Below are 25,189 nucleotides of genomic sequence, written 5' to 3'. Positions count from 1 at the left end.
AGTCTTGAGCTTCAAGCTTCAATTATTCATTGACGTCGAGGAGCGGCGGACGTTTAGCGATTTGTGGCTAAGTGGTTAACCGTAATTAATACCGTGGACTGCAGGACACAGAGATGCAACAGCCACGGATTGTGTCGCCGAGAGCGGTAGGCTTGATGGCTTCTGCTCCCTCAGCCTTGATCTGCAGGGCACCAAGCCCGCCGCCGGCCGCCGCCACAGTCGATCCACACACATTAGGTATGTTACGTGACTGGAGGGGGATTCGATGCATCTTGGGCGTTCCAGACCCGGACAACAGAGTTCTCGATGGGCCCTTGCGACTGGCCTCAGTCTGCGCTCTCCTGCGCTCCCTTGATAGCAAGGGACGGTGCTCGATGTTCTGCTACAATTCTTTGCTTTCAAGTGGGGCAGCCTGCTTGGTTCTCGAACCTACCGCATTACAATTCTTAGAATCTTGACTGATTCTTATCCTCGATCCGCGTCGCCTGCGCTGTACGCTCCCCTTCCTGCGCCTTCCGCTATGGTGAGAAGAAGTTGTTCACTGGCTCTCCTCGAGGAGAGAGCTTTGTGTCTGTGAGGTGCAAAAGAAACTAGAGAACAGGAGGACCTCTAATACTCGCGACACGCCATGGTGGTCACGACAGAAGGCGGTGCGGCTTTCGGCCAGCCGACCGACAATCAGATGGACGACTCACGAAGGGCTCGAGAGTTCTACCACTACTTTCAACCAGACAATCTCCTCCAACCGCACCTCCGTCGTCGCCCTTCGGTTCTCAATGTCACCAGCGACGAGGTCCCCAATCTGTGCAAGGCGCTCTCTCCCCTGTGCCAGTTGACCGCGTTCCGCTTGAAAGTCCGGAAAGCGATGATCAATGTCATGGATCGCGATGTCATGTATTTCCTGAGTGAAGCCACAAAAATCTACACAGACGAGGGCGAACAGACCATTGAATTTGTCGAAGATCCCATATTCTTGAACTGCAGCTCAGTGCCGCTCAAGGGTAAAATCTGTGAGCTGACCATTCGACTCGACAATAAAGATCATGGCGCTGTGCCCAAGTTCGTAATCAACGACCTTACGAAATCTCAATTTGCCCACATGGATATCATCTCGGGTCCCCCGTACTACAGGTTCTATGCAGGTGTTCCGATCACTACAAGAGACGGCGTCAATATCGGCAGTCTCGCCGTCGTAAGTCTCTCCTCCCCTCGAGTTCGTGTTCAAATGTTGGTCAAACACCGGGAAACCCGTCGACCGCTCTCTAGAATTCATCCGAAGTCTTGCAGCTAACACGATGAAACGTAAAGATGGACACACAAACTCGTCCAAACGGGTTGACACCTGCTGAGGAGTTGTTCCTTACCTCGACCGCGCAACAGATAATGGTTTTCCTCGAAACAAATAGACAAGCAATAGAAGGACGTCAGTCTCGCCGTATGGCTGAAGGTCTCGAAGCTTTCATTGCGGGACGCAAGAGTATCCACGGCGATAGGGCAGGATTTCTCCACAGTCCTCTGTTCAAGAAGAGGTCGAAGTTCGCCTATGGCTTGACTGTGCCACTGGAAAAGGACGCTTCTCCACCGCTAAAGTCGTCTGCGCAGACTGAGTCCAACCTCCGAAACCAAACCACCGTCACTCTTGAACATGCCGAAGATCTCAGCACCTCGGATTCCTCAGATTCAGATAGCCTGAATGGGAACTCCGAGACCGACGGTGAATCAAGGTCACACACGAAAACCTTTGCAAGAGCGGCGAATCTACTACGTGAATGCTTAGGAGATCTCGGTGAGGAGGGTGCCGTCGCATTTGTCACCGTAGGTGCTCGTCTGCGTAATTCGAGTAAGAAGAACGGAAACAATCTTGGCCAGGCTATGGGAGCCATTGACGGAGATCTTCAGTCACTGACAAAATCATCGATCATCGCCTACTCGACCCAGTCCAATCCGATCATCCCCGAGAAGGGATTAGATGAGAGGGTAAAGGGCTTAGATGGAGAATTACTCCAGGATCTTACCAAACGGTACCCTGGTGGTCGCTTATTCACACTGGAATGGAACCCTTCCTCCTCTTCCGAAGATGATATAGAGTCTTCAGGCAGACTCAGGAGCCCTGTCAATCAGTCGCGAATACCTAGCCACCGGAAACGGCTAGAAGTCAAGGCCATCCGTGCTGCCTTTCCTTGTGCGGGACAGGTCCTCTTTACTCCCTTGTGGGACGCCACGACGGGTTCTTTTGCATATGGCTGTTTCGTTGCTACAGCGTTAGAGACGCGTTCCTTCAACTCTTCTATTGAATTGCCATTCCTCAACTCTTTCTGCAGCACACTGATGGGCGAGTGCTCACGGTTGGACACGATGATTGCGGACAAGCAAAAATCCGACTTCGTCGGCACCATATCTCACGAAATGCGAAGTCCATTACATGGCCTCCTTGCCAGCGTCGAATTTCTCGCCGAAACAGATCTCTCTGGCTTTCAGAGATCCCTCATTTCTACCATTGATTCCTGTGGACGAACCCTTCTGGATACCATCAACCATGTCCTGGACTTCTCCAAGATCAACTCATTCCAAAAGCACTGGCAAGCTTCGAACAAGAAACACTCTCACGGATCGCGTCGCCATAACTTTTTAGGCCCGGAAAACTCTTCCAAGACTATATCTCATGGTGCCCCTGCACTCCTGCAACTGCTTGGCGTTATTGATGTATCAGCTGTGTTGGAGGAAGTCGTCGACGGTTTGGTCCTTGGCTATACATACACATCTGGATTGGACCTCACGGAGATGCCACGAGAAGCACCAGGCCGGGGGAAAAGAGTCCGCTCCGAAAATCACTGCGTGGACCCTGTCAAGATCACGCTGGACGTGCAGAAGGCGGATTGGACGTTCTTGACCCAACCCGGGGCAGTCCGCCGGATCATCATGAATCTCACTGGGAACGCCATCAAGTATACGAGTCAGGGCACCATCAAGATTCGACTCCAACTACAAACTTCTTCAGATGATAACAGCAACGATGTGATGGTGTTGACGGTGACGGACACAGGAAAGGGTATTTCCCAGGAGTTCTTATCTACTAAGCTCTTTGTGCCATTTGCGCAGGAGAATGCTTTGGCCCCCGGAACCGGGCTAGGGTTGAGCATCGTGCGGAGCATTATCCTGATGCTGGGTGGCTCGATTGATGTGAAAAGCAAATTAAATGAGGGAACAACGGTGGAAGTTATTCTACCTATTAGGAGACCTTTACCTGGTCAGACTTCAACTCAGACAACGCCTTTCTCCGACGGTGCCAGTGGCCTGAACTCTACTGGTAGCTCCAACGCCGACAGCTCGATTTCTCTGTTGAGAGATGAATGGTCTGACGCGACAGTAACATTCTGGCAACCGGAACTGGAACCAGACGACGACCTCGCACGCATCGTCAGATCGTACGTACAGGACTGGTATAACCTTCCGTTCCTGGACCAGCAATTATGTGACAGTTGCGCCGTTGTCATCGCAGAGGAGGAGAACTTGGATCATTTGCTCACTAGATTGGTGGCCACACCTGGCCGCCGTCCAGCGTTAGTGGTAATGTGTTCGGTTCTTTCCAGACACAGTGTGGCATTGGTGCAGTCCCTGGAGGAACGCATTTGCAGTGCTGTGGAATTCGTTTCAGAGCCTTGTGGTCCCCACAAGCTGGCTCGTAGTATACGGCTGGCTCTCGAAAAGCAAGCGGCGGTACGGTCACGGTTCTCGCAGGCGGACAACCAACAAGTGGTGCTTCCGAGTGCTGAGATTGCAAGTGTAACTCCTGGTACAACCGAGACAGAGTCCGTGGTGGAGGACTTGGCCGAGCTCGACCTCAACTCGCCTGGTGGAACTGATAACGCCAAAATGGTTCAGGCAACGGAGACTTTTGCCGCGTCCCAAGCGAGCCACAATGCGCAGATGGCAATCCATGACCCCATAACCGCTCTGCGGACGCCGAGAAATCATGTCAGCGAAGGAGAATCCTTCCCCTTTCCCTCGCACAGTCAAGAAAGCTCAAGAAGGCGTCGCGAAAGTGATCGATGGACCAACCACACGAGCCTAAGCAACCCAGCCTCACCTAATGAAGTCCCAACCGCTCTCTCCAGGCATCCCTCGCTATCAAAGCCAGCCCCGGGCAGTGTTGACCCGCATATTCTTCTGGTGGACGACAACAAGATCAACCTGAAGCTGCTCGAAACCTTCCTGAAGACAAAACGGAAATACAGCCGGATAGAGCAGGCAGAGGATGGTCAGCAGGCTGTCGACGCTGTCAAAGCAGCCGAGGAGCCTTTCGACATCATCTTTATGGACATTTCTATGCCAGTGCTGGACGGCTTTGAGGCGACCCGTGCGATTCGTCAGTATGAAGACCTTCGTGGCTGTAAACCTGGTGCTATGGTTATTGCCTTGACTGGATTGGCAAGTGCCAGAGATCAGAGCGAAGTTTTCAGCAGCGGATGTGACATTTACATGACAAAGCCTGTGAGCTTTAAAGAGGTCGGTAAACTCTTAAACAACTGGGAGGCTCATAAGAATATCGACTCAAGTTGAAACCTACGCTTTTGTGGCATAAGCCTCTTTTCTTGACAGAAGGCAACAAAAGCGCCATGGTGCTCCAACTCTCCTCCAGGAGATGTAAGTGCAGATGAACGACTTCAGGCATCCCGCCTTTCCGGGAATGCCCGACTCACTCACCACAGCAGCGAGTACGGCAATTAGGCGTGATGCCCGTTGTCCGCAGACACAAAATTGATCGCGCTGGAGGAAGTAAAACGAACGCGGCGAAGGGAACACGGGCTTTAAGCAGCTCTCCCGCCACCAGGTTCATCCTGGACGGGGGGGAGTGTGTCACTGCTAGTGATTGGCATGATCACCATCTCCGCCAGAAGCAGGATGTTGTGGGGAGGGATATTCTAGTGAACCACTATATAGTCCACCACCACATTGTGATCGCCTGTGTCTCTCTGGAGGACTTTATGCCACCGACTCACGCGAACGAACAAAACACTGAAGTTCGTGCCAAATGGATAATGTCGCCTGGAATGGCAGGAGTTGTCGACGAGGCTGCAAAACTCAGGGAGTCAACTCAGCTCTGAAGACAGCCTACCTCCATTCTCCATACCACTCAAGCGGGGCTTCACCACTGCTATGCCAGATGGCCACTACTTATGATAGCTACTTGGCAACCTGGCTAGATAGCAGGTCAGAACAGCAGTGTCAAATCATAGAAATAACGTCGAACGTGGAATTATTGATTTATTGAATAGTACGTGACCCTCCAATCACCTCTCTATTTCACGATCTATCTATCCCTCTTAGACACCTACTGTGCACGTGTAATTCCCTCGCTAGTTACTCTGCGGACAACTAGAGCTGCGATTGCGCGACTGTTGGATCTCAGGTAATATAATTATCTTATTTGATGTGGTGTGTGATATGTATGTATTGTATATTACACGGAATAGCACACATAAGAACCGAGACCTGGATGACATATATCGAATTGGCGGTACAGGATTAAAAATGTCAGGAGCCCCAAGGAACAGAGGGACAGGGACACGAATATAGTTTCTATTAGCAAATGTATGTATATGTATTTGAAAATCTGCCAAACCTAAAAGTTGTTCCGCCTACATGTGTCTTATCGCCCCAACCATGCACCAACCCATGAAGCCCGGTCCGTGTACCAGTCCCAGTGATGTACACACATACCGAATAAATCGAAAACTTTTTTTGTCTTCTTTCTTTCTTTGTTTTGCCATTTGTTCAAGACGTGACAAAGTTGAGACCGCCCGCCATGACTCTCAACCTCTTACCAAAGAACTGCAAAAACACGATCAGGCAAAAGGCAAAGGCGCAGATGGCGGCCTGGATGCCAAAGCTGACCTTTGTGCCCTGGGCGTTGGCCCACGTCACCTGGAAATAGCTGATGATGAAGCCGCCGGTGGTGCGACAGAAGTTGACCCACGAGGCCGTCTCGCCGGACGCTTCGGGGTAGCTGTCCAGATTGTAGGCGTTCAGGCCGACGGTGGTGACCATGATACCGAAGACGTAGAGGCCCCAGAAGACGGACGTCACCATGTAGTGGTAGCCGTCTTCGAGGGCGAAGCCCAGACCCACGAGGCCGGCCAGCATGAACGGGGTGGACACCCACATGGCTCGCAGCCGGACCTCGGGCTCGAAGTGGCCGCCGTGCTTGTGGATGTAGCTTGTCGCGATGTAATCGTGGAGCCAGTGACCGGTGACCTCACCGACCAGTGCCGCAACAATGGGCGTGAAGTAGAAGTATCCGATCTGTTTGGCGCCGAAGTTGTAGAGCGGCGTGAGGAAGATGGAGAGGGTGGTATTGATACCGACAACCCAGGCGAAGGTGAGCAGGTAGTAGAAGCACGAGATGAAGACGGTGGGCTTCAAGATGACCTTGACCGGTCGCATGAGTGCTTGAGACAGAGTGTTGCGCAGGTGGCGCGATTTCCATTGCGAAATGCCCAGGAGTCGCGAAATATGGCTGCCTCGAGGAGGCTGGGAATCTTGGGGGATTCGGCGGTCGTAGTAAGTCTCCTCGACAAACAAGATGATCAGGACAAGGCAGAGGGACGTCTGGTCGCGTACATGTCAGCGGCCGAAATTAATAGTTGGAAGATACGGTCTTACCTCCGCAACGTATACCCAGAAAGGGACTTGCCAGGGTTGAGTGCTGATAATAAACGCTGCAAATAATGGACCGAAATATCTGTAATCACCAGTCAGCTTCTTGAGGGACTTCATTTGAAAGTAGCACTGCCACTTACGGGGACAGAATAATGAACGCGGCCCAGATATTGATCTTCCTCGCTCTTTCGTGGAAAAAGAACATGTCATATATAAACATGAGACCGCCACCTTGTGAAACTGTGCTGAAGAAACCATTGAGGATTCGAGCAGCCATGAACGACTCGAATGATTTCGCAGCGGCACACCAAATCGCTGTCGCCGTGGCAAGGACCATGAAATAGAACAGCACAGGAAGACGGCCGAAGTAGGCCGACAGCGCCACGACAACGACACCTCCAGCACCCAACATGAAGACATTGCCGACTTGAGAATGATTGACGTGGTCGGGGGTCATGTTCCAGATTGCAGCTTGTGGAAGCAACGTGACTGCTCCGGTCGCGCTGCCATAATCTGGTAGGAATGCTGTCATGGAGATGATGATCAAGATGATGTGCTTCTTGAAGCGGCTCCAGTTGAGGGGGTCGTTAGGATCGCCGGAGGGCTGAGGAAGGAGGATCGTATGGCCATCGCGGGCTCGTTTCAGGTTGGCATGCTCCGGGTCGGTGGCATCGATGACATAGCCTTCTGCATTCTTGAACTCGTGTAGCTCCGTGACGTTCTCAACAGCTGAGAGCTGGCCGATCTCTTTGTCTTCTGCCATGACAATGAACAACGAACGAGACAACAACTAGATGTGGATTGAAAAGCCTCTCGATGTATTTCTGTCCACAACCAATACCTCCAGGAATAGTGGAGGAAGAGAAAGGACTCCATCTGGGGAAGCAGAGCATTCTTATCAAGAAGTATGAGGATACTTTCTGGGATGGACTCGTGCATGCTACCCAGGACAGTGTAAAGATCCGCAAATCATTCACAGAGATGTCCCAGACCCGGTATGGAGACACACACATATTGTGGAGACGGCCTCCAGAATGTCCCGGATAGGAGATCAGGGGGGAATATGCGGAATATACCCCACATCGACCCCATGAGTTTTCCGGGGCTGCGAGCAAGTATTGCCCAAGGCTAGCTCAGTCGCCCTCGCTTAACCATAAAGCAGGTATTGGTGGTTGAGAACTTCGGCAGTGGGAAAAGTATGAGTCTGGTCACCATCCGACACCACAACCTGTGAGTCGATTCGTCTGCATTAGCATGTATGACGAAGCATCAAGGTTCTACCACCAATGCTTTGCCCCGGTTCGTGGAATTCTCTCGAAACTTGTCATTTCTGATTCATCGATTTGACGGACTTCTCTCCCGGTAACGCTTCCTGGTTTCCTTGTTCGGAGAGGAAGCGAGGACCGATATAAGGGAATCGTAGTCGTAATCTCATTGGGCTGTCTATAAACGACAAGTGAATCCCGGTCAAGTGAGGCGAAGCCGGGTCCGTAAGCAGGTCGAATATGTTTCGGGAAATTTCATGGGGGTTTGTGATGAAGTTCATCGAGCACTCGGCCGCAGGATGCAGTGAATCAGGACTTACTTGAAGGTTGCCGCCCGCTTGTGGCAATCCGCGCTGTCTTGGAAGCTGACGTGCCGCGTTCGAACCCGTTCTTTCACCATGGTCGCCTAAATCCTCAACCATGTCCTCCGCCCAGCGGAAAATGCAGGCCGTCCAAAAGCCAAGTGCCAGCGCTGCTACGCGTACAAGCAGAGTCGGTCTGCTAAGGCATGAAACCACCGCGAGCAGGATATCCAACTCTCACACTGTTGGTAAACCTGATGGTCCGAATCAATTCGGCCCACTTCTTTACTGCTCCCACGGAGAGGGCTCGGTCCGCAGAAGAAGATGTTGGATTTGATGCCCCACAGCATCGAAGCTTAGTATGGGCCGGACCCAGTCTCAAATATAAAGGCGCACAAAGGGTTACAGAAGGGGTCTCTAAAGGAGTATGATCTTTGTCGACTCGCACCTCCTCTGGCGGTGAGGGTTGGAGAAATGGAAGAGACGAGGAACCTGGACAGTGCGTAGGTATTGGTAGATAGTAACGGTTTAAGCACAAGGGCAAGAATGTACATGACTGAGCGAGCCAGGGAAACCAGCAGTGATGGAAGTTGATTAGTCTGATTATTGTGCTGAAGCGATCTCGGTATCGGTGAAATGTGGTTCCGACAGATATCAGTTTCTCGTCTTCCATCTTCATCCTGTCACCACAACTTGCTCCGCCGAGGTGGGCTTCTTGGTGGGAAGGATGCTACCTTTTCGAGGGACCTTTAGCCTACGGACTCGATCAGGAGGCTACCTTGGCTTCGCTTCCGCTACATGCAGGATTCGTTCCCACAGCACCCATTCTAGTCCATCCAAGCAACCTCAGCTCTCCCGCTCGCTCCCAAAAGGCACCTGGGACAGCCACATGCATGTCGTGGACCCGACTCGCTTCCCTTTGGCCGCCGACGCTCAGTACAGGCCGCATCCGCATACTCTAGCCGACGCCAAAGCCTTTTACGCCCAATATGGCATCGAGAATATGGTTCTCGTGCAACCATCAATCTATGGAGACGACAATTCATGCATGCTGGAAGCCCTTGAGCAATTGACGCCCAAGCACGGGCGCGCCGTGGTGGTCCTCGACCCAGAAACCATCGACGCGGAGACACTGGAGAAATGGCACGCTCTTGGGGTGCGAGGCGCGAGGCTGAACCTCGTCAGTGTGTCGAGGGAGATGGCCGAGGATGAACTGCGCGCCGAACTGCAGAGTTATGCGAAGGTTTTGAGGCCCTTCGACTGGGTCCTTCAGCTCTACGTCCCATTGAGACTGGCATTGCCGCTGTTGAACGTCGTCCCAGATCTGGGCATCAGAATTTGCATTGATCATTTCGGATCACCTGTCCTTCCCGAACCATTTGACCCGTCGACAACTGTATATCCCTACGACATGAGAGGCTTCGCGTCCCTCGTCAACCTGCTCCAGGATGGCAGGACGTGGGTGAAGCTCTCAGCGCCGTATCGACTTTCCAAAGACCCAGAGATGAGAGATCTAGACCCCATTGGGAGAGAGTTGATCATCAAAGGTGCGGATCGTGTTGTCTATGCCACGGATTGGCCTCACACGAGGTTCGAGAATATCAACCCAGTGCCCTTCATTGAGAAATGCTATGAATGGTGTAATGGCGACGCTACATTAATCGAGAAGCTGTTCCGAACCAATGCTGAGAAGCTTTGGGATGCATCTTCAGAGACATAGGCCATGAAATGACCTCGATCGTCTGATTTATGTCCAAAGGTATCAGCAAGTCTGAGCCGCTCTCCGACTGGACCATTGGTTGTGATACAGTGTCCTTTTCGTAGATGTAGGGCTGTTCTATCCGCATGTGGGATTGTTGCTTGTGCGCAATCTCCATTCGAAAACTCCTCAATTGGGCCGACTTATTACTAGCAAGTTTCTCGTGTAGTGTCCCAATACTAAAAGATTCCCATGTGAACGCCTGGCATGAACGTTCCAGCTGAAACAGATATTTGCGACAGTTTTGGTTGCGGTGCTTCTAATCACCTTCGAGGCCTCCCCCACTGTCAAGCTCAACCTCGCTCCTCCGTCCCCACAAGGCGCAGATCTCTCTAAGGTCTGCTGAAGAAGACGGTGCTCTCCATGCACGAGATCTTTTCCTTGTCAACTGTATTGACATCGGCAAGAACGGTATACTTCCCAGGCGGCTGGAGGACACGTTAATAGCTTATCTTCACCACATCGAGGTTTGTGCAAACTCACCACTTGTTTCGGGATATCTACTTCTTTCTTCAATGTCAGGACACCTTCTTTGAGGGGACATGTGATATCAATCTTTGGCAGGTTGTCACAGAGATCTGCTTCTTGCTTGATGAGGGTAATAAGCCCGTATTTGACTTGGAGAAAGACGGTCGCGCCTGGTTCGATATCCTTTGAAAAGGTTCCGTTTGCGGAAATGGTCAATTTTTGGCCCCTAACACATGTTAGATTGGAGATCAGATCGCTGAGAGGCATTCCCTGAGACGTACGGGAGAGGTGGATTGGGTGACAAGTCAACGTAGTCGACTGTTAGGATATAGTCCTTGGGATCGGCACAGAACTGGACGTAGGTGAGAACAAGCTTCGTAAATTTTCTTGCAGGTAGCTAACATTTAGAGGATTCTTGCCAGGGACCTTGAACTTGGGCTCCTCGTCCACGAGAGCATTCTGAGCTCCAAACAGAGACCGTGAAGATACCGCAGAGGCGGCGGTAAGGAGCGATAGGAGGATAGCCGAGACCTTCATGGCGATGACTCCGGAGAATCGAGGGCCCAGACGAATAACAGTGGTATCTTGACCTTCCTGGAAGGCAGATTGCGCAATTGAGGGTTGTGGTGGTCGATATCGCAAAGAAAAAGAGAAGATACTACACAACCAAGACGGCAGATTGATGAGTGACGGGACGAGTGGCGCAGGCGCATGACTTGCCTTCCCAGGCACGGGCACCAATGGCACCCAAATGGTGGCAGCTGGTAGCGATTATTTAAGCGTCTTGCGTCACTGCACTATCAAGGCAGCACTTGATTTCAATACACTCCACCGTATAATGCTACGGAGCAGCAGGGGACAGAGCACGTGTCGACCTGCGGAATTGGCAGGGGGATGCCAAGGTCTCCTGTCGCAGATCCCAACGCCTTCTTGTCTATCGCAGACCTGGCTCGTGCTCCTTCCATGCTTCAAGAATTGTGGTCTAGTCTCGCTGAGCGGGCAGACCTTTGTGAATTGTTGCAACTCATATCCTCCCTTTGATTCGGTTTCGCTTCTCACACTCGTTTCATCTGTTCACAGCCAGCAATTGTGAGGCGACTCTCGCGAAACTCGCCCACCTATCCATCTCCCTATCACCGAACTACCTATACTGGTCGAGCAATTCGGTTCCTGCCTTGTATAGATCGTTTTCTGGCCAACCTACATCATGAGGCCGGTGCTACTGGCGTGCGCCCTCGCAGCCTTCTTATCTTCATCGATAGCGGCGCCACCGGGGTCACAGCGAGGGGCGGGAGTACTAGCAGATGATGCTGTCCAAGGCGAGACTCCAGCCGAAGGAGGGGAGGGCTCGGATTATACAATCTTCAATGGCATCAAGGTGCCGCCAATGAAAGAGATACAAGGCGCTGAGTTCGCCGAGACGATTAAAGATGGATATTGGTGGGTTAAACACTACTCGCCATATTGCGGACACTGCAAAGCAATTGCGCCACTCTGGCAGACTCTGTACGAATTCTATGCAACATCAGATCCCTTACAGGGAATGACGAAATCTGGCCAACCCGACCTATTCTCGCCGAACAGCTTTCACGGATATTACAACTTCCATTTCGCCTCGATAAATTGCATCGCCTTTGGTGACGTTTGCGATAAGAACGGGGTCAGAGCTTGGCCGACATTCCTGTTATACAAAGATGGCGAATTCGTCGAGAAGTACACCGGAGGCAAGTCAATGGAAGATTTCAGCAACTATGTCGAAGAAAAGCTGGAACAGATAAAGCCCGGCTCGAGACCAAGGGAAGGAGTCCACGTGCCCAAACCTGGCGCAAAAGGTGTCGACAGAACAGCCGAACCAGAGAACCCCTTGTCCAAGGACAAAGATGTAGCCGCTGGCGTCGCTGCCGGGGAGAAGCAGAACAAGGCTGCAGCACTATCAACTGAGACTACATCAGGAATATTGGCCTCAGAGACCGCCAAATCTGGAAAATCTCTCAACGCAAAGACCGGTCCTCCACCGAATCCAAAGGGAGTCTCCACCCCTCTAACTCCAGAGTCCTTCCAGAAGCTTGTTACTACCTCTCAAGATCCTTGGTTCGTCAAGTTCTACGTACCCTGGTGTCCCCATTGTCAGCACCTGGCCCCAACGTGGGCTCAGTTGGCAAAAGAAATGGAAGGCAAGCTCAACATCGGAGAGGTCAATTGTGAAGCGTCTCCGCGGTTATGCAAGGACGCCAAGGTCAGCGCTTATCCCACGATTTACTTTTTCCGTGGTGGTGAGCGGGTCGAATATGAAGGTCTTCGCGGTCTAGGTGATCTGCTTTCATTCGCAAACAAGGCGCTTGACAGTGATGTCAAGTATGTGGACGCGGCTGCGTTCAAGGAGATGGAGGAGACCGAAGAGGTTATCTTCGTCTATTTTTTTGACCATGCCACAACGTCTGAAGATTTTGCCGCTCTCGATCGACTGACTTTGAGTCTCATTGGGCATGCGAAGATTGTCAAGACGGATTCCGAGATACTGGCAAACAGGTTTAAGATATCAACCTGGCCAAGATTGCTCGTGTCTCGCGATGGACGACCAAGCTACTATAACGCTCTTGCTCCGAAGGATATGCGTGACTTCCGACGTGTCCTAACCTGGATGCAATCTGTTTGGCTGCCCATTGTACCTGAACTCAGCGCTTCTAACGCAAAGGAGATCATGGCCGGAAAATATGTTGTGCTGGGCATTCTTTCACGAGACCGACCCGACGAGTTTCTCCAGTCCAAGAGAGAATTAAAGAATGCTGCGCTGGAATGGATGGATAAACAAACCCAAGCTTTCCACCTCGAGAGACAAGAACTGCGCGACTCGAAACAGTTGCGTATTGAAGAGGCCGAAGATCGAAATGACCAACGGGCCTTACGTCAAGCAAAGAGCCGAGTTATCAGCATCACCGAGGAGACCTTCCGGAAACAGGTAGCGTTCGCCTGGGTGGATGGTGTTTTCTGGGAGAGATGGCTTAGGTCTACATACGGCGTGGACGTCTCGAAGGGAGAGAGAGTGATTATTAATGATGAAGATGTAAGTGTTATATTGTCACTGATTTTGAGCTATCGATGGCCTGACGTCTATAACAGAACCGACGATACTGGGACGTGACTGACTCAGGGGCCTATATCATGCCCTCTCGCACCTCCATTCTTGAAACATTACCCCGAATTGTCGCCAACCCGCCAAAACTGACTCCAAAATCCACGATTGGCGCCTTTGAGAATGTTTTCTTCCAGATCCGAAATTTTGGCACTTATCATCCATATCTATCATTTGGATTGTTGATAATCAGTGTGGTGTTGCTATTTTGGGTGCTGAGAAATGGCAGCACCATCAAGAGGACATTGAGTCGGAATAGCTCTGGTTACTTCCACTTGGACGGCAAGGAGGGACTCTTAGGAACAACGAACGGCAAGGCTGACTAAAATTGTTTTCACAGAACATTATGAGGGAATATTTGATTCAGATGGCAGGCGAGGTAGATTCTACATGTACAGAGCATGGCATTGGCGTTCGGATGGCTGAAGGTCGGTGAGAAGGCACGAAAGGCCTGGCACGTTGTCAGGAAATTCAGAGTCGACATTGGCTATCACCAAGTTCATCGTGCAAGAAATAAAATTCCTGGTCAGATCATGATTGTTTTCATCGCTCGATTTCGAACAGTGCCTGTCCGAGAATCTCGATCGATGCACAATGAGTGAGCCTCCACGAATGCTTCCAGGGATGTTTGCGTGCGAGAAGGTCAGTCAAATACTTCCTACTGTAAGTACTGCGCATAGAACAACGAGGGAGAAAGGAGAGGAAAAAGTTGTTTGGCAATCAAGCTTCGTCCCGTATTAGGGACTAGGCGACACCTTGAATGTTTTCAATGAGTTCCTTTTTTTCGTTTTCTTCTACTCCGCCGGCTACTGGATTTTGAACGCAGTAGCGACTCCACCTACGTCGATAACTTAAGTGTGTTTTGTTTCCAGCTCTCTTGACAGTAACGACAAAGGGGGATCGTCCGAAGTGGAATCTGGCCCTAGCAAAGGGCAGGTATCGTTTCCCGTGTCATGTTTCTGAATGAGGCCGTGCAGGACGATTTGGGTCTCAGCTGGAGGAGAATTGTGCGGACATTTTGCGGAATTGACATCAAGAAGTTTTGAGAGGGAGGTATTGTATGACAATGTGCTTTGGAGAGAAGATTGCCGTGAAAGAAATGGATTTGTGTCGTTTCCCCCTAGACTTCAATGTACTCTTGCTGGATTGTTGCCCCCCACCTTCGAAAGTCGTCAACTCCGCCAAAAAAAAAAATCCTACTCGCGTCGACCTGGGCGGTCGGTGCCGAAGACTCTGCGTCCACCCCGCTCCTGAGGCGCCTGCTGGCTCACGGGCACCACGTTGACGGGGATGCTGTCGAAACCCATGCTCTTCAGGAGGTCCTTGGTGTCGCTGTCCACGTCGAGCTGGCCGGACTCGGTGTTCTGGGTGAAGTCGAGGGCCGAGATCTCGGGCACGTATTGATCCTTGCGCTCACGCTCTTCTTCCTGCAGTTTGAACGAAATGCCGCGCACGGGGCCGCGTTGGATACGTTTCATCAAGTGCGTCGTGTAGCCGGCAATCTGCGTCCAGAATGTCAGCACCAATGTATCAAAGGAACAAACCCGCCTTTGGGAGTATTGAGTCCCTCTTCTGACTTGGCAGGTATCGACTTGAGAGGGTGTGAAGGGCATTTATGTACCTTGTTGCGAAGGCGCTTCGAGGCGATAATGGCGATTTCATCGCAGATGCGCTTGTTGGTCTCGAAGTCGAGGGTGAGTTTGGGATAGTACCGCTCGATGATGACTTTGGCGGACTTCTTGACGGTCTAGATGCACACATGTCTCGTTAGAAAACTTTGCCGATTTCTTGTATTGGGCACTGCAACTCACCTTTGTACGAACGCGACCCATCTTGACGGCTGGCTGGCTGGAAGTTGTCGTGAGGGATGCGAAGTTGACAGTGTGCAGTCGAGAAATCAAATGTGGAAATGAATTTTGGGGGAATTGTGGCTGCTTGGCAAGAATAGCGCCAAGAGATAAGATTTGATTTGCATTGGGGCCCTGCTTGGATTTTCACACTGCAACAGCTCCACACATCTCTACACTCGGTCTTAGCGTGAGAGTGCCCAGTTCAGACGGCTACTTGGTGGCGGTGCTGGGAACCCTACCGTGATGGCCAACAGTTCCAATGTGGTGCGAATTTGTAGTCATTCGACGAGGGCATAGATGAGATCTTGAATAAAAAAGGTTGCACTTCAGGAAATATCAGAGAATTATGCTAGCAAAGAGATGATGATATTGGTCTACACGAACAAGTTTTATACATCAAGTAGGCTTGCTCGCCTTGTATTTCGAGTTCGCCCGCAACAATAACCCTATCTCTTCGTCGATACTCTGGCTGGGTTCCGGGGCTGGCCGTTGCCGTCTAACAGGAGTTCCTTTGCGCCCAAAAGTCGGCAATTGAGAAGAAATGGAGCGCTTGGGAGTCGAAGTATCCTTTGGGGTTCGTCTCTCAGCGATATTGACAGGCACATCGTCCTCCACAACCCAATCAGGCTGCATCCGAGTCTGAATCTCAACTTTACCAGCCTGCGAGATGCTGGTCGCAATAGGCGTAACCACGAGTTTAGGTCCGTCTTTGACTGGTGCCCACTTCCAGTTCTGTTCCGAAATACCAGGGTTTGTGGGCTGCGGAACAACAAATCCAGCCACACCCACAAATGGGATATGCTTGTTATGAGTAGATTGAATCGATCGTAGAAGGCGAGCTGCAACGGGTGATCGTGTCCCTCTGGGCCCTGTGACGGCATCGTTGGCTGCAAACATTTCTGTCTTGACGTAGGATAAGCCTGCAGATGGATGTGTGCGGGGAGGCCCAGATTCTTTGTAGAGATCCGCCGACACAGTGTCACGGCCATATGACCAAGGATCGGTGGTATCCGATGATGGTTTTGGACCATCAGCCAGATCGAAGAATTCGGCAATGAGAGGTCCAAATTTACCTGGTTCTGATCGCAAATATCGGAGATGCTCTGTAACTTCCCGGTCTGAGATTTCTGACTGGGTCTGAGGAGCAGTGTCTGCCTGGCCTTCCTCAAGAGCTTTCAAGCGCTGATCAGAAGCTCGCTGCTCAGCTAAGTGATTCTTGACCAATTGTCTAAACGCAGCCCTTTTCTCCCTCGTAATACCTTTCAGGAAAGAATCAAATTCCATACCGTTCAGCCCCGCCAGATAAGGTCCAGAGTACCGCCATCTGCGAGCAGTTTGTGTTGCCGGTGAAGCCAAAGAGGAAGCGGGCTGTGGCTGGATTGGAGTAGATTCATGTCCAGGTTTTGTTGTACCAGCTCTTTCTTGCGCAATATTTTCGAGTGTATCTCTGAGATGCTGCGGCATCCGCTTTGCTCGTTCTGATGGGCTCTCGTCTAACCATGATGTGGATGCGCCTCTGTCAGGTATTGAGGGAGGCTTGTCTGCAGTGTGGTCAACTTCCGAGTCGAAAGCACTCGTTCGTTGTGTATTCAATGTTGACTTCCGATCCCTTGGCGCAGGCAATACAACCCTCAGATTTAGCTCTTGGTACTTGCGCAACGTAAGGACATGATCTGCGGCGGACTCGAAGTCGACCACATGTTCGGGGGTGTCGATTCCTCGTTGAAATCGCACAAGAGGGGTGCCGGACTTCGTAGTAGTTTTGATCGGCAGCGGTCTTTTCAAACCCCAGTCTCCTTGATTGAGTGATGATAGGGGTGTTTCAAGGGCAGCTCGAGTCGGGTACGGGGTGGTTGCGGAATCTGAGTATGATATGGGTTCTGATGAAGGTTCTATCGCTGGCAGGGGTATAGCTGCTGGAATGGCGAAGAGTCTGGAATTGCGTAGCAAGCTTGCTGCTGGTGACAGACGAGCAGCAGTCATCGCTGCGGAGTCTGGTCAGACTTACACAAGATGGATGTGCTGAGGCGATGTGGATGAAGCTCTGCAGACGAACAAAGCTCAAGTCGCAGTTCCATTGGGACAAATTGTTGCCAAGCCTGGGTTCTGCACCAAGACAGGTAATGCCCAAGAGTAGCGCAAGGCTACGAGGCTGAAATTCTCTTGGCTGCCAGGCTGCGTTTCTGGTGCCTGCCTTGTCGATGCTGATCTTTGCCCTGCAGGCAAGGCAGCCGACCATCCGATTTTCATTACTTTTCAAACATGCCGGTAGTCGACCTTCTGTGTGGAAGCTAACGAGTACCTCATACAGCTCGGTCATTTACGCTGTCCCGTTCAACTAGCTTCGGACATCTCTCTTTACCAACTGACCTCCACAGACCCTGCGTGACCCAATCACGAGCCAGTGTGCGCATGTCTAGAGACACATCTTGCCATGCTCAACCACAAATCACAACAGAGCAGCTTCGGAAATAATCCACTGTGAAGGCTTCTAGAAATCCTTTTAATGGCACCTCTTGGCGATCGCTTGTTGTTATTGGGTGACTTGATACACAAATTTGATGCACGAGGCAAGTCTCGATCTATATTAAGATCTCGGTTACATGGTTACTCCATCACCCCGCTTCGTCTCGTTGCCTCCACCACCAACGTCGTGAGTGCGTCTGGGTGACGTTCCAAGGCTTCAATGGTTATGGCAAAATACTGAATACGGATACGAGGCCGCCTTCATCATTGCAAATGCAAGCTTTGTGCCTCGGCCAAGCTGCAACGGTAATACTCTGCGACCATCATGGCTACAAAGAGCCCTTCTGCCCCGGAACTGGTCTATGGGCACTCTAGCACCATTCGTTGGTATGCTGGCATTGAATCTCATTCTGGGAGACTGACACATCGAGTACAGCTTGAGCCTCTGATATTCCACCTTTGACCAGCATGATTATCTCTTTATTGCTGTCCGTACTGAGCATGGCTGTGGGAACCTGGTGTCAAACTGTTCCTCTGCCTCCTCCAGTCTCTACCAACGTCTTCCTTACCACTTTTCCCCTTACAGACGCATCTCGTGTTGATCCATTTGCACCATGCTGCAATCAGCCTCGCCGCTTGATGCTATCTCTTTTCCAACCAACGAATTGCACAAAGACTAGCGGGTTCCCTTATATGCCGCCTGCTACCGCTGCTTTTCACGACGCCATGTTCAATGCTTTTGGTATCCCTAACGGAACCTTTGGAGCATTCCGGCTCCAAACATGCTCTTCACCACCCAAGAACACAAACTTTCCCGTGCTGCTCTTCTCCACAGGATCTGGAGGCTCTCGCCTGATATATAACGTACTCTGTCAGTGGGTGGCGTCTATTGGATTCAACGTCATCTCAATTGATCATACGTATGATGCCGGGATCGTGGAGTTTCCAGATGGAACCGTCATTCTGGGCGCCAATATCACCCTGCCAGACGACCTGGCAGAAGTTACTTCACTCAGAGTTGCAGATATTGGCTCCGCGCTAAACGCTCTGTCCAACTCGACTTTGACGAAGCAAATCGGCATCCCATCTTTCAACATCAGTCGTGTTGGGATATTTGGACATTCGCTCGGTGGTGCAACTGCTGCAAACGCAATGCTGGTGAAGCCGAGACTTGCGAGCGGTCTAAATATGGATGGCAGTGTGTATGGCCCAGCGATGAATCATTCCAACACAAAACCTTTCACTATTTTTGCGGCACAGAGGCATAACCAGAGCACCGATGCCACATGGGCGGCTTTTTGGCAAGAGTTGAAGGGATTAAAATTGCAACTACAAGTCAATAATACAGAGCATGGAACATTCACGGATTATCCGATCCTGACCAAAAGCCTCGGGATCAACGCGACTATCCTTCCGCAGGTTACAGACTTAATCGGGACCATTGATGGAGTTCGGATACTAGATATCCTTCGCAGATATATTGGCGGGTTTTTCCAGGAGACTTTGGAAGTGCAAAAGGTCAAACTAATTCAGGGACCTAGCCCGCAGTTTCCGGAGGTTGCTTTTGTGAACAGTTCTCTGACCTCACATACATGAACCCAGAAAGGATAGGCTCTATCTCATGTCGGTGGATACGACGATCTTGGTCCTTCTCCTTCGCTTTCCAGAAACGCATGGTTGTGGACCAAGCGAGGACATTGTTAAATGAGTTATAAATGTGAATGGCTTCACAAATGCCGGGAGAGTGTCAGTGCGTTAAGATTTAGAGATAGTCCTCCCACAGGGTTTATGAAGTCTTTGCCATCCTGATAGCACCCAATCTTCAAGCATCGCCTCGCTATGGTTGTCCCAATGTCAATCCCGAGCTCCTGTCCTTCACCGACTTTTCCTACTACAGAAGAAGCTAAGAGGTTCGAAGTGAGGCGCCTGGGGCTTGAATGCGACGACTTCCTCTGCGAGTCATGCCGCGTCGAGCTCTCCAGCCACCCAAGAATGGCCCCAGCTGTGGTCGCAAAGCAGGTTTTAAAGCAGCCGGCGAGACGGGATCGCTTCCCCTGGGGGCAGTCACCAGCGAATTTTCCAGTTGACTGAATTTGAGTCACCAGGTTCAGGATACCAAGGTGGGCTTAGGCATTGGTATCCGTCGTCAACAACGATGTCATAGGAGAGTGAAGAAAAGTCCAATCAGTAGTCGTACTCAAGGTCAGAGTTGGGCAGCAGGCTGGGTGGCAGGGAGACTGCAACTGGGCGGTCCGTGTGGAACGTCAATTTCCAATGGCATCCGCCACATTTGACTGCGAGAATTCGACCACGCTGCCCTCATTAATATCCTCATGTCTGTGACCGTTGACTTACGAAGAGCTTGTCTTTCACAAATAACTGACACCCACGAACCGATGTATATTGTCCTTTCCTTGGTGGCTGACGCGGCTTCAAAGTCAACTTGGCCTACAGCAATTGCCCACCACCTGTGTGTAGGGTCGTGCACCTTGAAGACGACCTCATCCGCTCAGAAAACCAAACACCCACTACAAGATGAGAGTTGAGTCCATGCTGTGGACAAATCCCCCACTAGCCTCTGAATGTCGCAGCCTAGTCATACGACATGACATCCTAGACCCGTCCACCTCAACTGGCTTATGATTCTCGTGGAGACCGGAGAGAAGATATGATCAACCCGGACATTGATGCCATGATAAAATGTGCTCGTATGCGACAGAGATTACTGGTGTCGTGGATGCAGTATCAGGCCTCCTGCTGCAAATGGAATGAACCAAGAATTTCCACACGGCAAAGATATCACAATGTCAGAGTGCAGATCGTGATGGCCAGGCAAACTACCAAGCAAAAGCAGTCCCAGCAACTCCAGGCCAGGGAAACCTCAGAAATGCCTTGTGGTCAGCCAGCTCAGACCCGAACCAACAGATAGCAAACACGGGGCCGGCCTGTCCAGTGGGCGTGCGGTGGCTGCAAGATTATTCGCAATATGCAAATGGGCGGTGAAAGGAGAACTCGAAGTGCCCAGACGAATAGAAGAACGCATGCCCAGGCGCAAGGACAGCCTCTTCGATCACAAGGGACACTGGCTGTATATGTCCACGAGCGCACGGTATATGGGCAATGATACTCTCGATATCTACTGAAACCTGGATGATTCCTCCATCAGAGCGTGTGGATCCGGGATACCTTCCTTCACAACGCTGCGCAGTTGCAGAGATCACAATCCTCTCAGCTAGCCACGAGATTGAGAACCAGCGGATTCTTTGCTGCCCCAGGGTTGGCGGAGAGGCCCGATCTTTCGACACTCAAACAGCCCTAGTCTAGAGCGGGTTGGCGCCATCCATGATTAGGGGTTTATGTAATCCATGGTCTCGACCGAAGCAAAGACGAAAGCGACCCCCAGAACAAGATCGTTCGAGGGAGAAGTAACAAAGCGGAAGGGCACAGTGGATAGCACACCCCTTTTCCCACCTCACCACTTTGTTGGTAGACCGTCCGCGTCGAGTCACTGAATACAAGTACTGGCGACTAAGAAGCAACCATATTACTACTTCGTGTTCCACAACAATTCCCTGACGGCAGTACCAGCATCACAGGGCAATGTTAGTGCTTAGGCCTTGAACCATCCTTTCACCGGTTATTAGCGAAAGCTTGAAAACAACCGCTGGAAACTGGATGGATGTTATGGATCCATCCACACGGGAAGCACCTTGCATTCACTTTGGGAGCCTCCATTGTTAACATTATCGATGCTTTCCTCTCCACGTCAGGCGAGGTGCGGCGTTACCGAGAGAATATGGGCAAGTCAGCGGAGATGCTCTAGGCCGCTCAGCAATGGCTCAGGCGGGATGGCAGTGCTCTATTTAGGCACTGATGACGCGAATGAAGACCAATTGTGCTTGTCCCATTTCCCAATTTGCATATTGCAAGTTGCATACCGCAAAGTGCGGATAGCATTTTGCGAAGACCAGCTTCTAGGGAAGGTCTACGCCAGCTATTCGCTGTCTCTTGTGCGCAGCAGAGGCACTGCCCAAACCACACAGAACAAGGAGGCAAAGTCTGCCTCATCGAGGTTGTTCTCAGTTTATAGCCAAGTGCCCGGCCCGGTATCTTGTTTTATGAGAGACGTTCGCTTTGCCTTCTTGCCTTATCATAACCTGTGTCCCTGCTGCAGACCACCCTCAGCTCCGTCTCGACCAGCATCACCCGTTCACAATGGCAACTAGTCTGACACACTTCCCCTTTGAGAGAATTGCTGGGACCATGGCTCCGGATGACAATAGCATCTTCGGTCTCGCTCAGTCAGCCATTCTACGAGGCTCAAGCGTATCTATATCTGTCGCCTTTCTGGCCCTAGCTGTCTTCGTTTCACCTACAAAACTCTTCAGTTGTGCGATTCTGGCCCTGTGCCTGCAACTCTTCTTTCCTGTGAGTTGCGGGGGACAGCATGGGTCAATCCTCCAATCGACCGGACTCGCGAGGGTTCAAGTCGTGCTTGAGCGCTTACTCCAGAAACTCCTGCGAAAGAGTTTGCAACATCTAGTGAAGTGCCTATTTCGACTCGCTGAGCTAGTTCGCGAAGATCCCAACCCCAAGGAGGGATTTGGGAAACGATCAAAGCCTTCGCCAAAGCAGTTGTATACCACAGAACAACGCCTACAGTTGACGTCTTCTAGACCACTCAAGGCCCAACGAGGGACTCGTGGTCAACGTTCCTCTCGCGCATCGTCGTACGAGTTCAAGCAGGCGAAATATGGTGTTGAACATTACCTGTTGGGTCGGAGAGCGGCTCGAGGGGATCATTATGGTCAACTACCACTAGAGCCACAAGACATACCAAGACCGCTACTCGAACGACGATCACCCCCCTCCGTCCAAGGTTTGAGAAGTCTCATCAGTCAGTCATCTCATAGGTCTCCTGAAGGAGACAGTCCTCCGCGCCCACTGCATCCTAGTCAGCCTTATCGCGCTCTCTTGCCCGCCCCGCCCGAAGCGCCACGGGGCCCCTCAATTACAACGCCACCAAAAGGCGATTTTACACAAGTTGTGTCACCCCGAGCTGCGGCCCAGCCTTTCTCCTCCTCAGCTGTCTATACCTCACCACAAGTCCAAGGGCGCTCGAACCGATTGACGGCCAGTCCCAAGCATCAAGGGAATCCAGTTCAACATAGCCTTCTTGTCGTCGATGCCTCTGAGTACAAGCCGCCTCAGCGAGCCCAGCCGGGTCCCACGTTAAAGGGCACTTCGGCCTCTCTCGACATCAATGGACACCTTCCAGACACGGCAGCATTGCCTCAACTGGCCGCCGGGCCAGACGGAATCACCTATTGTGTTGGAGAAACTTCTAGAAAGAGAGCAAGAGGGAACCAGAGCTCGTCGCGCTCTCAAGGCAACGCCAGTGAGCGGGACACTAATGGGAATGGAGGCTCTTCGATCCCCCCTTCGGGAGATGATCCTGAGTCTGCCAATGAAGAGCGGAATCCCAACCAAAACAAGAAGAGAGCGTCTGAGAGCAAAGAGACAGGGCCACACTTCCGCTGTCCGAGGTATTGTGCCAATCCTCGGGAGTATGGCGATCCAAAGTGTAAACACTGGCGTGGTCGTAGCATTCATGATGTGACTCGACATGCACTCAAAGATGCGGCGGGAGATGCGGCCAAGCGGGAAAAGCTACAGGAGTATATGAGGCTCTCTCCACGGGAACGCTGGGAACGATACGTGGAAATATTCAGTGACGGGACCGAGACTGACCAAATCAACGATCCATACTGGCCCGATGTCGATGCAGAAGACCTGGTGACTAATTTCCTGAGCGGCATCACGGATCAAATGAGACGCAATATAGATGCCGTTGGGGGGTTGGGAAAAATCCAGCAATTCAACGAATTGTTGATGGAGAAGAAGTTAAGAGATGAGCGCATCCGATTCCAATATCAGGTTGAGAAGACCGCTGCGATGGAGCGAAAATATCAGGCGCTACAAGCCTCCCGACGGGAACTCGCTGGCGGCATCGAAGCGCTCCTTGGTGGCGGAACTTCAGAAACAGCACTCAATCCGACGGCCCTTGTGGAGAGGCAGAACAAGAACGACTTGGTTGGGCTCGCGCCGCCAATTAACCCGCCGATACAACGATCACACAGTGGACAAGGCTCAGAAGTCGATATGAGCAGATTGGATTGCACTGTGCCGATGGCGCAGACTCAGGCAATGGGAGTCTCAAATAACGCGATGCCAGCGATATACCAACAAAACTATTATTCTCCCTCACAACAACGTGCTAATAAGGTCATCACAATTGCAGAAGACGCCATGGACGGTACTGGAAACCCCAATATGGCTAACGCCTGCCCACCCAACATGGCACTCAATCCTCCGCCACCTACATCAAACGCCTTTTCCAGCCCCGAAGTCGGTTACTTTTTGTCGCCAAATCTATACCAGCCCATGAGTTCAGCCAGCTCTGCTCAGAACCATTCGCACAGTCACAGCGGCAATTATGGCGTCACATCGAGCTGGGGTACCTCTTCGTTTGACCCAGGTTACGGTCCTTTGCCTCCACAGCCGCGCAACGGCAATGAAGGTGGCGTGTATGGTTATGGAGGTGGCTACCACCCTATGGGACAGTAGGGCATGCAGTGCAGTCTATCTTTCCATCGGAAAATGGAAGCGTGTCGAGCGACTTTAGTCCATGTGGACTGGGTTCTGCGGGACTTGGTTTACGTGGCTTGCGATTTATGACGACGGGTTTGTTGAACCTTGGCGATGACATTCTGGACGGTGTTTTAACGATACTTATTATGATGTGACCGGTGATGATAATGACATGAAATTTATGATTATTTTGCCCATGTATAGCTAATTCCTCAGCCTCGTCGGGCTTGTTTGAGCTGCTTGTGGGCAAGGCTGCGCAAGGCTGGACAGCCCCCTGTGGTGCTGCTTTTTCTCGCAAACCTAAATTTCCAACTTGGACAAGTCCCCGCGAGAGTCAAATCGTTAGTACGTGCTCCATCGCCAGTAACTCGCACGTAGAGATGCAGTATGTGAAATCACCTCTCCATTTTGACACTCAACGGGACTTAAAAATGTTCCTTCGACTAGTTAATCTTCCTCGCATCCCTCACCAAGCGCCGCGCGCCCTTGGTGAGTGCGCCACCGTTACATTCTGGGCGCTCACTCAGTGATGCGGTCCGGACGCCACATGGGACAATGTGACAAAGGCAGGCGCCCGTCTGCGTGCGGAGCTCTGGCGCCTGAGGTGTCCCTCTCTCCCTTGTCTATGATTGAAT

The 25,189-nt window shown here is 51.5% G+C and overlaps 9 protein-coding genes across 9 annotated transcripts; 5 read left to right on the top strand and 4 right to left on the bottom strand.

Annotated features, from left to right (window-relative positions):
* Positions 1 to 628: 628 nt before the first annotated feature.
* On the top strand, positions 629 to 4,560 carry Z517_00739 (uncharacterized protein; the record flags this gene model as incomplete). Its single annotated transcript, XM_013433703.1, has 2 exons — positions 629 to 1,192; positions 1,309 to 4,560. The coding sequence occupies 2 exons, from the start codon at positions 629 to 631 to the stop codon at positions 4,558 to 4,560; spliced, it is 3,816 nt and encodes a 1,271-aa protein (XP_013289157.1).
* A 1,215-nt stretch (positions 4,561 to 5,775) lies between these two features.
* Z517_00738 (uncharacterized protein) lies at positions 5,776 to 7,423 on the bottom strand (the record flags this gene model as incomplete). Its single annotated transcript, XM_013433702.1, has 3 exons — positions 5,776 to 6,609; positions 6,664 to 6,742; positions 6,801 to 7,423. 3 exons carry the CDS (start codon positions 7,421 to 7,423, stop codon positions 5,776 to 5,778), a joined length of 1,536 nt encoding a protein of 511 aa, XP_013289156.1.
* A 1,693-nt stretch (positions 7,424 to 9,116) lies between these two features.
* Z517_00737 (uncharacterized protein) lies at positions 9,117 to 9,947 on the top strand (the record flags this gene model as incomplete). Its single annotated transcript, XM_013433701.1, has 1 exon — positions 9,117 to 9,947. The coding sequence occupies one exon, from the start codon at positions 9,117 to 9,119 to the stop codon at positions 9,945 to 9,947; it is 831 nt and encodes a 276-aa protein (XP_013289155.1).
* Positions 9,948 to 10,318: 371 nt separating this feature from the next.
* Z517_00736 (uncharacterized protein) lies at positions 10,319 to 10,991 on the bottom strand (the record flags this gene model as incomplete). Its single annotated transcript, XM_013433700.1, has 4 exons — positions 10,319 to 10,414; positions 10,470 to 10,680; positions 10,736 to 10,806; positions 10,857 to 10,991. 4 exons carry the CDS (start codon positions 10,989 to 10,991, stop codon positions 10,319 to 10,321), a joined length of 513 nt encoding a protein of 170 aa, XP_013289154.1.
* A 670-nt stretch (positions 10,992 to 11,661) lies between these two features.
* Positions 11,662 to 13,913, top strand: Z517_00735 (protein disulfide-isomerase domain; the record flags this gene model as incomplete). The annotated part of the gene is made up of 2 exons (XM_013433699.1): positions 11,662 to 13,518; positions 13,575 to 13,913. The coding sequence occupies 2 exons, from the start codon at positions 11,662 to 11,664 to the stop codon at positions 13,911 to 13,913; spliced, it is 2,196 nt and encodes a 731-aa protein (XP_013289153.1).
* An 870-nt stretch (positions 13,914 to 14,783) lies between these two features.
* Z517_00734 (40S ribosomal protein S17) lies at positions 14,784 to 15,419 on the bottom strand (the record flags this gene model as incomplete). The annotated part of the gene is made up of 3 exons (XM_013433698.1): positions 14,784 to 15,089; positions 15,209 to 15,334; positions 15,399 to 15,419. The coding sequence occupies 3 exons, from the start codon at positions 15,417 to 15,419 to the stop codon at positions 14,784 to 14,786; spliced, it is 453 nt and encodes a 150-aa protein (XP_013289152.1).
* Positions 15,420 to 15,833: 414 nt separating this feature from the next.
* On the bottom strand, positions 15,834 to 17,420 carry Z517_00733 (uncharacterized protein; the record flags this gene model as incomplete). The annotated part of the gene is made up of 1 exon (XM_013433697.1): positions 15,834 to 17,420. The coding sequence occupies one exon, from the start codon at positions 17,418 to 17,420 to the stop codon at positions 15,834 to 15,836; it is 1,587 nt and encodes a 528-aa protein (XP_013289151.1).
* Positions 17,421 to 18,228: 808 nt separating this feature from the next.
* On the top strand, positions 18,229 to 19,499 carry Z517_00732 (uncharacterized protein; the record flags this gene model as incomplete). The annotated part of the gene is made up of 2 exons (XM_013433696.1): positions 18,229 to 18,286; positions 18,490 to 19,499. The coding sequence occupies 2 exons, from the start codon at positions 18,229 to 18,231 to the stop codon at positions 19,497 to 19,499; spliced, it is 1,068 nt and encodes a 355-aa protein (XP_013289150.1).
* A 2,619-nt stretch (positions 19,500 to 22,118) lies between these two features.
* Z517_00731 (uncharacterized protein) lies at positions 22,119 to 24,530 on the top strand (the record flags this gene model as incomplete). The annotated part of the gene is made up of 1 exon (XM_013433695.1): positions 22,119 to 24,530. The coding sequence occupies one exon, from the start codon at positions 22,119 to 22,121 to the stop codon at positions 24,528 to 24,530; it is 2,412 nt and encodes an 803-aa protein (XP_013289149.1).
* Positions 24,531 to 25,189: the final 659 nt, after the last annotated feature.

This window comes from Fonsecaea pedrosoi (genome assembly GCF_000835455.1).
Source record: "Fonsecaea pedrosoi CBS 271.37 unplaced genomic scaffold supercont1.1, whole genome shotgun sequence".
Lineage (NCBI taxonomy): Eukaryota > Fungi > Ascomycota > Eurotiomycetes > Chaetothyriales > Herpotrichiellaceae > Fonsecaea > Fonsecaea pedrosoi.
Note: the sequence above shows the minus strand (reverse complement) of the source record. Positions and strands in the feature narration are given on the sequence as shown.